At 46.8% G+C, this 11,015-nt stretch overlaps 1 protein-coding gene and 1 pseudogene across 17 annotated transcripts in view; both read left to right on the top strand.

Annotated features, from left to right (window-relative positions):
* Positions 1-1,534: 1,534 nt before the first annotated feature.
* The window catches only part of LOC105074257 (uncharacterized), a 140,108-nt gene continuing 130,627 nt past the window's right edge, over positions 1,535-11,015 (top strand). For 6 of the 17 annotated variants that reach the window (XR_012500431.1, XR_012500432.1, XM_074346800.1 and 3 more), the window contains exons 1-2: positions 1,544-3,649; positions 3,783-3,826. Coding sequence is in view for 6 of the 17 variants with exons in the window: in XM_074346800.1 (XP_074202901.1) it covers positions 3,429-3,649; positions 3,783-3,826 (265 nt within the window). In the remaining 11 variants the exon portion in view is untranslated. Of the gene's footprint in view, positions 3,827-11,015 lie in introns of all 17 variants that reach the window. The other 11 variants (XR_012500427.1, XR_012500429.1, XR_012500426.1 and 8 more) reach the window with 7 other exon arrangements.
* LOC141573966 (U4 spliceosomal RNA) lies at positions 9,840-9,955 on the top strand (annotated as a pseudogene).

Here is an 11,015-nt window from a genome sequence, read left to right as displayed (position 1 = left end):
CAAAGTGTGCACCAAGGGCCACATCTGGGAACCTGTGGTCTGGCACATCTGTGGTTTCATGTATCACGGACTGACTCCTGCTGCGTTCCAGGTGTTGCACAACTTGGGACACAGCCCTGCCTGGGAATAATGAGCACTGGGTCCAGCACTCCCCTGCCAACATTTCTGGTGGCTTTTTTTTTTAAGCTAAAATTCACGTAACGTTAAAGTGTATAATCCAGTGACATTTAGTGCATTCACACTGTTGTGCCACCATCACCTCTGTCGAGTTTCAAAACATTTCCATTAGCCCAACAAAAAACTGCACCCATTAAGCAGTCACTCATGCCTCGTCCTCTGGCACCTGACAGCCACCAATTTACTTCTTTGGATTGACCTATTCTGGGTATTTCATATAAATGTAGTCATCATATGTGACCTTTTGTGTCTGGCTTCTTTCACTGAGCATCATGTTTTCAGTTCATCCACATTGTAGCCTGTTATCAGTGCTTCATTCCTTTTAGTAGCTGAATAACATCCCGTTGTGTGGATATGCTGCATTTTGTTTATCCTTTTATCCACTGATGGCCCATTTGAGTCATCTCCAGCTTTTGGCACTTGTGAATAATCCTGCTGTGAATATTTGTTTACAGGCTTTTGTGTGGGAGCATGTTTTCAGTTCTCTTGGGTATATACCTAGGAGTAGAATTGTTGGGTCAGACGGTAATTCACTTTAACTTTTTGAGGAACTGCCTACTGGCTTCTTGAATATTTCCTATGGGCACAGGCTACCATTTGAAACTGCCCTGCCCTGGAGAACTGTGCCCTCTTTTGCAGCGAGGGCTGTTTGGAACAGCCTGGCGGCAACAGAGCTGGATTTGAAGCAAGAAGACCTGTGCCCCGGGCTGGCCTGTCCTGACCCCTCAGCTGCTCTGGTCCCCATTCAATCCTCTGGGGGTCCCACTGAGCCTGAAATATGAGGAGGGGTGGATGGTGGATCTCAGCCCCTCTGCGTGGACTCTCTAAGGTGTTCAACTGTTGGTCCTTTATTACCTGTACACCCAGCTCAGGATACAGCAGTAAAGGGGCCGCTGCCCTCTCCCTCGTGGAATTGATGGCAGAAGGGGAGAGAGAGAGACATCAGATGAGAAAACCTAACATTACCAACTGGTTACAAACCAGGAGGGAAAAGTGCAGGAAAACAGCGTATTGGAGTGATTGTATTTTGTGGAGAGGGCCTCCTCATCCTCGCAAATTATCAAGTCATTCTGATGATTTCTTCTACTTTAGGGGCAATCTTTAGGTTTCGCTGCCAAATGAATCTGAAAGCTGCCCTACGAAAGTTTCTTTCTGTTCCGTGTCTTTGTGCAATTTCCTGAGCTGTTTCTCCCTCTCTGGGTGGAATCGCTGGATTCCTTCCATATTCTCTGGAAGAGTGACGGTCCTTGTAACGTAATCCTTTTCCCTAGATCTTGTCTCCTGATTTCCTGTTGATAAGCAGGAAGGGCGAGGCTGGTTTCAAGTAAGTGGGTGGACTCCGGCCAAGTGTGGTCAGTAGAAAATGTCCCGTCTGCCCACAGGGCCACAGGGTTTTCCAGGCATCAGCCCGTGACCCTGTCTCAAACCTGGGCTCCTCTGAGCTAGACCTGGCCATCCTCAGTAAGGACATTGTGGAGAAAGGGCAAGTGGGAAACATTTGACTGTCACTTTCTTTTTCGGTGGAGGTGTTTCTGTTGCTTTGTTCTGGGGGTGGGGGCTGTCCACGGCCGAGAGCCAGGACGGGTGTGTATGCTAAGAACACAAACAGCTCTTTAGGGTTGTTTTCTGAGCCGTAATTTGCATTTCTTGTTCATGTCTGAAATGAAAGTGGTAGGGAAAAAAAGGCTTATAAGCCTGGTGGAGAGGTGGTGGGTTGGGGTCTCCCCTTTCTGCATGTGCTTGAACCTGAAACTCCATGCACAGCACTGTACTCCCAGTGGCTCAGAGGGCCTCTGATCTCCGAGAGCGTGTCGCTCTCCATCAGCTGAATCTGATCTCCGCTGCCTGCAATGATGTGTTTACATGATTCTTTCCCAAGTTTCCCTGAGAGCCTTTCGGTGTGGTTGTATTGGTTTAACTTTCCCTGCTTTGTTATTTTTCTTTTTCCTTTTTTAAAAAATTGAGATATAGTTGATTTATAATACCAGGTAAGTTTCATGTGTGCAATATAGTGATTCACAATTTCTAAATATTATACTTCATTTATACTTACTATAAAATACTGGCTATATTCCCCTGTGCTGAACAATATATATTTCCTTTGTAGCTTATTTATTTTATACATAGCGGTTTGTACCCCTTAATCCCCTGCCCCTATCTTGCCCCTTCGCCCCCACTGGTAACCACTGGTTTGTTCTCTATATCTGAGTCTGTTTCTTTCTTGCTATATTCACCAGTTTGTTTTATTTTTTAGATTCCACGTATAAGTGATAACAAAGCATTTGTCTTTCTCTGATTTATTTCATTAAGCTTAATACCCTCCAGGTCCATCCATGTTGTTGCAAATGGTAAAATTTCATTCTTTTTTATGGCTGAGTAGTATTCCAGCTTTGTTGTTTTCCTAAGTATCTTCCTCCTCTTCTTCTCTTCTCTCTGCACTCTGTACCAGAGTGTTAATTAGCTCAGGCCTTTATCGGTGACCAGATCCCATGTGTGTGCATACACCTGGGTGCTGGTGTGCCTCTGTGAGGGTTCATGGGGGTCTGTGGGCTACTGGGGGTGGTTCTAGGTGTCTCTGATGTATGTGGGGAGGCTCTGAGTGTCTCTGTAGTCACCATGAGCATCTGGCTCTACGCGTGGGTGTGTGTGTGGGTGTGTATGTATGTCCCTAGGTATGAGCAAAAGCAAGTGAAGCAACAGAGCTGTGCCTTCCTGGAAGCACCTCCCTGGACTCCCTGAAGACGGCTTCAGTCCCCCAGCTTGGGAGGCCTCCAAGGAGTTCAGGCCAACCAACCTAGCAGGAGAATGGTGTTATCTCTCTGATCTTGGGGACTAAGGGACCAAAATGGTCATTCCTTTCACTCCCTACGTTTAAGCTGCTTGGAATACGGTATGGGCATGGACAGGCCTGGCCTCGCCTACCTTGTCAATCACTCCCCATGGTAGGGCAGGTGACTCCAGGTGGGAAAGACTCTTACTGAATCCTCCACAACTGAACCAGTTCTGGCCATTGCACTCAGCCTGGGCTGCTCACCAGAACCCCTGGAGGAGCATGTATAAACCTCCAGCCTCCAGCCACATCCTAGACCAACTGGATCAGCATCTCCCAGGGTGCTTGCAACAAAGCCTTGGGCTACCTTCCCGACTGGGCACCTGGGACCCATGACATTTTTAGGGACCCAGGGAAATGCTTGATTTTTTAATGTTTTTAATCAGTAGGGAATAGCCTGAATAGTCATAAATATATAATAATGAATCCAACCAGGATTATATACCTCTTTTCTCTCAAGGCAGCCTTCAAATCCACTTTTGAAGATATTTTAAGGAGGGAGGGGCCCAGGGAAGTCAGCACGTGGCTCCAGGTTGCAGGCCCGGATCTGGACTTTGGTTTTAGTGTTCGAAGCTCTGTCGTTGATGTGACAATTGATTGTGGCTCCTCTTCTTCAGTAAATGCTTACTGCGTGTGTAACAGGTAAGGAGGCAGCCTCCTGGCTCTCGGGGAATTTAAATAAGAACATCCTCGTCTTGGGATTGTTTGCATGTTATGATAAAGTTATCTTGTGTAGCATGCCTCCTCTCATACTGGTCTCACCAATCCTGCCAAGAATTCTTCCAGGTGGAAAAGAAAAACGTCTTCACCATTTTACAGGTAAGATCACGCAGACACAGTGTAAGCATAATTGACACAGGGCTACCAAGCTCCCCACTGCAGAGTGAGGCCTTCAGGTCCTCACATATACCTTGGGCTTGTTCACTACAGATTCCTGAGCCTATCTCCTGGAGCCTTGGATTCAGAAGGTCTGGGAAGGGACCTAGGAATATGCATTTTTAAATAAAAGCACCCAGGTGGTTCCTAAGGGCAAGTGAGTTGGAAAAATGATGCTCCGTGCAGTCTGGGACCAGATCAGCCAGAGAGAAGGAGCTGATGTCAGGCCAAGGCAGGGTCCCTGATCCCGGCACTGTTGGCACCATGGTCCAGAACTTTTCTTGTGGTGGGGGCCGTCTTGTGCACTGTAGGGTGTAGGCAGCATCCTTGGCCTCTGCTCACCAGATACCACAAGCACCTGCCCCAGTTGTGACAACCAAAAGTGTCTTCAGATGTTCCTAAATGTCCCCAAGGGACAAAATCACCCCATTGAGCATCCCCTCCTCCACCCCATAAACATTTCAGTAAAAGAATCTTTATTTTTACACGTAACCATGACTGAATCATTTTAGTGTGATAGGCATCTGATTCCCAGAGATTTTGCCTTTCTTAATCCATCAGGGTTCATTACCTCAAGTCATACATTTATAGAATGATTCGTATTTCTGTTCACAGAGTTTCCTTTTACGTCCTTTTTTCTTTTCTTACTTTTTGCAGAATTCTTTCCCTTCCTTTGCAATTTTAGCAGGTCTTCTTATCTCCCCAGTCATCCCCTTAACACCATTCCATGCCACCACGCCTGAATCTTTGCTGCTGAGTACACGGGTTGAAACAAATATTTTCTGTGTTTGGTAGTTGGGGTGCCTCTCTCCTCCCAAGCATGTGGTTACATTTTCAAATATGGAAATGGTTCCATAAAAGGAATGGCACACAGATCCTTGCTTCCACCTGGATTAACCTGGGCAACGTGGTGCTCAATGAAAGAAGCCAGATACAAAGGCCACGTCCTTTATGATTCCGTTGATATGAAATGTCCTATAAGGTAATTCCATAGAGACAGACAGCAGATTGGTGGTTGCCAGGGGGCTTGGGGTGGGGGCAGGGAATGACTGCTTAATGGGCATGGGGTCTCCTTTGGGAGTGACGAAAATGTTTTGGAACTAGATAGAGGTGGTGATCACACAACATCGTGAACGTACTAAATGCCACTCAATTTTTCACTTTAAAATGCTTGATTTTTTTTTTTAATTGAAATGTAGTCAGTTACAATGTGTCATTTCTGGTGTACAGCACAGTGTCCCAGTCATGCATATATGTACATATATTTGTTTTCATATTTTTTCATTAAAGGCTATTACAAGATATTGAATATAGTTCCCTGTGCTATACAGAAGAAACGTTTTTTAAATCTATTTTTATATATAGTGGCTAACATTTGTAAATCTCAAACTCCCAAAGTAACCCCTTCCCACCCGCTTTCCCCTGGTCACCATAAGATTGTTTACTATGTCTGCGAGTCTGTAAAATGGTTCATTTTATGTTACATGAGTTTCATCTCGATAAAAAAGCCCCAGTTTGTATGATTTACTGTGACAGCTGGCAAGATGGGGCTGGAGGGAACTGTGGATGTAGTGTAAATCAGAGAGGGTTTTTAAATGAGGTCATAACAATTAACAAGTGTAATAAGAATATAACATATTTAAATGATATATTAAAAGCAAGGATAGAATTTGAGGGCTGGGCCTCAGTATTACCATCTGTGGAACGGGTACAGTGCAGGGTGAGAGTAAGTGTGCAGTCTGTGCTTGTTGAGTTCAAGGAGCAAAAAGCACTGAAAGCCATTCCATCCAGGACTGACTTAGCCACCTGCAACGTGTATGATTTGCCTGTATGGTTGAGGCAAATCGTTTCAACTTCCCCAGCTGAATTCCTCTCTTTAAAAAGAGGCAGGCGGATCCTTCCAGCTCTAAAAGTCTGAGCTGGGAAATGGGCAGGTCCAAAGGAAGGCTCTGGAACATGCCAGGACATGCTGGAACATTCCAGGAGCTGGTGCTCTTGGAATATCAGGGGCAAGCTCCTGGGTGAGCTGGGAAACCCCTCAAGACACAGGCCTGGCACCTAAGAGTCTTGATTAGGACCAGGTAGTGTGTGTCCTGCTTTGATAAGCAGAATCCAAATAGCCAAACAAGTGAGACTCAACCACAGGGTGTGGCACTTGTGTCTTCTTCCTGCGTCTGCTGCCAGGTATCAGCAGCACACCTGGCTCACCAGGAGGACGCAGCCTTCCTTTTGCAGGAGTCCACAGGGGCTGCCTCCCTCCCTGTCCTGCCGGAGGACGCCACATTAGAGGGACTCTTTTGCATTCACTGACCTAAGGTGACGTGTTTCTTCCTTGGGTCGTGGTTAGTGGAGCCCATTTGCTGGAAGCAGGAACAATTAAATGCCTGGGCATGGGTTACAGGCCTCAGGTGACTGCACTTACTACACTGCAGCTGGTGTGAGTGGAACACCCAGCTGGTGTGTTTCTGTTTGGAGGAGGTGGAGTTTGGAAGCGCAGCACGTTGTCGCGGAGCTGAGGACCAGGCGAGGTGGCTGATGGGTCTCTGAGTAGCAGGCAGCGAGGCAGAAGGTCCCGGGAGCGGCGGGCCTCCCGATACATAAGCCATGTTTAGACCCCACTGTAGACTCTCCTCTGTAAACAACCACTGACAAAGGGCTTGTAGGTAAGAACTTTTTAATTTTTTTGGTAAGAGCTTTATTGAGATTTAATTCACATACCACGTAATCATCTCATTTAAAGTGTGCAATTCAGTGGGTTTTTTTTTTAAGTATATCCACAGAATTTTACACCTATCACCACAACCGATCTTAAAACATTTTCATCATCCCCCAAAGGACATCCCAAACCTTTTAGTTGTCACCCAACATCTCCCCCACCAGCCGTAAGCAACCAACAACTCACCAATTTTGTCTCTGGATTTGCCTATTCTGGGTATTTCATATAAATGGGATCATATAGTATGTTTTCGGTGTGTCTGGCTTTTTTCACTTAACATGTTTCCAAGGTTCATGTTGTAGCAGGTGTGGGTACTTCGTTCCTTTTTATGGTCAGGTTGTCTTCTGTCGGATGGATGAACCACATCTTGTTCATCCATTCGTCTGCTGACGCCTGGCTTTCCCTAAGGAGTTTGTGGTTCTAGAATGGCTCCTCATTGTAGTGGCTTGGAAAAAAGAATGAGCTGAGGGCCACTTGTCAGTAAAATGATTGTTAGTTTCCTTCTGTGTTCTTTTAAAATCTTTTATTATTGGGGCAAAGCGAGGTAGGAACTTGTGAGGACAAAAGGGGCGGCTGTTTAGAATTATACCAGGCAACAGGTATGCACTGGGGCTGTGCTGGGCAAACCTGAGCTCGAGACGCCCTCCTTCGTGGGCCAAGTGAGAGGGATGGTGGAGGCTCTTGGTCCGGAGGCCCTAGATAGGAGAGCTGGAGTTCGGCCCCTGGAGAAACCGAAGTGATTTTTCAGGCCTGACCAGAGTGATTACAAAGGCTCTAGCTGGCAGCCCCTCCCCCCTTCACTGACCAGGGGGGCGGGGACGCTGCCCTCCCTGGTGTGTTTGGCCAGCGAGTTGCTGTCTCTGAGGGGCGCTGCAGACTGGGCTCAGCCCTCCATGTCCCCCCTCAACCCCGCACCTGCATTCCTGTATCTCTGTCTGAGGCCTCAGGCAGGGGTCTCCTTCAGGTGCCTCTGCTGAGGCTTCCTCATGGTGGGTGGGGAGGGGGAGTGTTTGAACACAACTCTGCCCACTTGGGCTCAGAACTTTTCCACTCCTCCCTCCCACCGCCTCCAGCTCAGGGTCCATAAAACTGCCACAGCCTTTTTCTTTTTTTTTCAAAGGGCTTCCTCAATAGGGAGAAGACCAGCAACCGCCCCCCGACCCCCACCCCCGTGTCTGGGCTGATCCACCCGACTTTCAATGGGCGCTGGTTTCCTGGGGGAAAGTGGGACCAAGGGAGCCCATCAGTGATGGACGTCTTCTTTCATTTTTGGCTTGTTGCTTTAGCCGACCACTCTGACATCAGGTGGCTCAGCCCGCTCCCGCCCAGCTGAGGCTGCCCTCCTGACTGCAGCTGGAAGGAATCCTAGATCTTTGATGGTGAAATAGTGTCTGCATTGGGGGGGCCTGGAGCTGGCGGGTTAAATTAAGAGTATGTAGATTGTGACTGGCTGAAGTAGGCACCAGCCACCCATGGGTAGGCAGGCAGCTCCCACTTTGTGGAAGCGAAAACCCCAGGGTCGTTTTGATTCAAAGTATAGTTTCAATACATTCACACAAAGGAAGTAAAGTCACAAATGTATCATCACAGAAGCAGTGGGTGGGGGGGAATGCTGCAGTGAGGGGTGGAAGGGCAGTCCTCTGCCATCCCAGGTCCCAGGTCGACAGCAGGCACCTATGATTTATGACCTATGGATGGGGCGGAGGTCACGCACTTTTCTCAGCTTAACTCTAAGTGGTTATTTTTAAAAAGTGACCCGGGAAAAGCAAAGCAGGAATTTGAGGGGGTGGGGTCGGGGCAGGGCAGGGGGAATCCTAAACACAGATTGTACTCTCAAAATCCAGACTGGTTGTAAGCAGGGTTGTCATCGTGTAAAATGCTTAGTGTGGATAAAAAACTGTTGCCTGCTGTTTCGGTAAACAATGTGGCTGGCCTCTGAGGAGCGCCCTGAGGGGAACTCTGGATGGAGGAAAACAGGGTACTGTTACTGAGCCCAACCTCTGGACTGTTGGCCTCAGGGCAGGCCGATAAATCTAGAGATGAATTGTTTGGACAAGGAATAGTGACTTTACTCAGAATGCCAGCAGACGGAGAAGATGGTGGCGGGCTAGTGTCCCAAGGAATCATCCGCCCTGAGTTAGAATTGAGGCTTCTTTTATACTAAGATGAGAGGATGTGAGACTCCAGAGGGAACGTGATCATTTCTTCCTCCCCGCAGCCATTCACAGGTGGGCCTGATCAGAAGGTTTCTTCTGAGCTAAACAAAGGTACTTTAGCTTAATGCTCCTTACCTGGGAGGCAAGGTTCCTAAGACATGAGTCATTCTGTATAAGTTAAGTTTACAGGCAACATCCCTTTGGTGATTAACTTGTAGCAAAAGCAATAGAAACAAAGCTTAAAGTAAAAGAAACAGACCCAATATGGAATAAGATTTGTTCTTCCCTATTACAATAGTGACCCTAGACAACGTGCATATTGTTGCCCAAAACACCGCCCTCTGTACCCTGATAGCTGAATTGAGACTTGGAAGCAGAGTTCTGGGAGAATTAGGAAAGACTGGCTTTATTGCTTTGCCAGGCAAAGGGGAGTCACAGCAGGCTGTTGCCTTAGACACTGTGACTCCACCTTGGGGTTGGCATCCTGAGGTTTTACAGAAAAACTGGATGGAACCGAAAGGTGACAACGATCAGCATTTTCTGGGATGCTGTGTTCTTAATCTTGATGGATCCATCTGGCGTCAGGAGGAGCTCCGGAGGATCTGTTCATTCTCCTGAGGCTATCAGCCCATGACTGCCTTTCTGGAATACAGCTTCTGGGTTAAAGGATGAGCTATTCTGGGTAAGGAATGTATAGGGAGTGGAGAACGTAATGGAAAGGTTGTGTTCAGCACAAAAGCAGCTGAGCAAGTGAGGCAGAGATGGGGATTTGTCAGAGAAGAGAGAAAAACCACTTGCGAGAATTTTAAGTCAGAATGCATCAGCAAGTAGCTTTAGCATCAGGGAAGCCGTTTTGTGAGTTTCCTGCTTTTACGTCAGACTCCAGGAAGGGATGTGTTCACGTCTTCCTTCCCGCAGCCATTCACAGGTGGGCCTGGTCAGGAGGTTTCTTGGGAGCTAAACAAAGATATTTCAGCTTAATTCTCTTCACATGGGAGGCAGGGTTCCTAGAGATGGGCCATTGTGTGTAATTTAAGCTTACTTTAGTGATTAACTTGTAGCAAAAGCAATAGAAACAAAGGTTAGCTTTGCGCTGTGGCCGTATTATAGCCAATGAGGCATATTGAGGCGTGATTATTGCTAATAGAAAACTTTTGCAGAGTCACAGACATAGAAAACAAACTTGTGGTTACTAGGAAGGGGAAAGAGATGGGGAGTGATACATTGGGAGTTCGGGATTTGCAGATACTAACTACTCTCTGTAAAAGAGATAAGCCACAAATTTCTACTGTGTAGCACAAGGAGCTATACTCAATACCTTGCAGTAACCTGTAATGAAAAAGAAAATGTACAGGAATTATGTATGTATTTGCATGACTGAAACATTATGCTGTATGCCAGATGCTGACACAGCATTGTAAACTGACTATACTTCAAAAACAAAACAAAACGAAACAAAAAACAGGTTAAAGTAAAAGAAACAGACCCAACATGGAGTCAGATTGGTTCTTCCCTATTACAGTACTCACCCTGGATAAGATGCATATCAAAGGAATAATTCAGTGAGCCCAGACTTTGGCGTCTTCCCATACATAGAAAAGCACTAAAATCATTGACTTGAGATGTCTGTCTTTTGTGATTAGCAGTAATCTCTTGATACTCAGTTCCATGTTTTGTTTTTCCAGCAAAAAAAGATATATTCTGGTTCCTCCCTTACCTCTCTGGAACAGTTCCTCTGAGAGCTATGGTCCTCAGTAAGGTCCCTGAATAAAACATAAAGGGCAACTTACAGGTTGTGTGAGGTTTTTTGTTTTCAGTTGACAGTAGGCAACAGCTCAAAATAGCCATTTCCTCGTCACCAGCTGACCGCGTGAGGAGGGGCGCTGGGGGACGAGGGGCAGCCTTCACCCTTGACGAGATGAACTGTATGGTTTCAAGAGTTTCACATCCGTGGCCTTTATCAGTCTTCCCTCTTTGACTTGCATACCGTCCAGACACCTTTTCAAGTTTCTGTTCCCTGGTAGCACTGTGTCCATGTTCTTCGCCAGCTGCCAGTACTGCAGCCAGAATTCCTGGTCTGTTCACTGATAAACACTTTATTTTTGAATAAGCATCATGTGCCCCAGAAGAGAATTCAGATGGCACAGTGAAGATGGGCTCTGCCTCACATCTCCGGCCCCGGTCCAGTTTTCCCCCAGACAAAACCATTCTTTGCAGTTCCCGGTGGGCCCTTCCAGAGAGTTCTGTACTTTAACAAGTG

The sequence above is a fragment of the Camelus bactrianus genome, chromosome 18, assembly GCF_048773025.1.
Source record: "Camelus bactrianus isolate YW-2024 breed Bactrian camel chromosome 18, ASM4877302v1, whole genome shotgun sequence".
NCBI classification, from domain to species: Eukaryota; Metazoa; Chordata; class Mammalia; order Artiodactyla; family Camelidae; genus Camelus; species Camelus bactrianus.
Note: the sequence above shows the minus strand (reverse complement) of the source record. Positions and strands in the feature narration are given on the sequence as shown.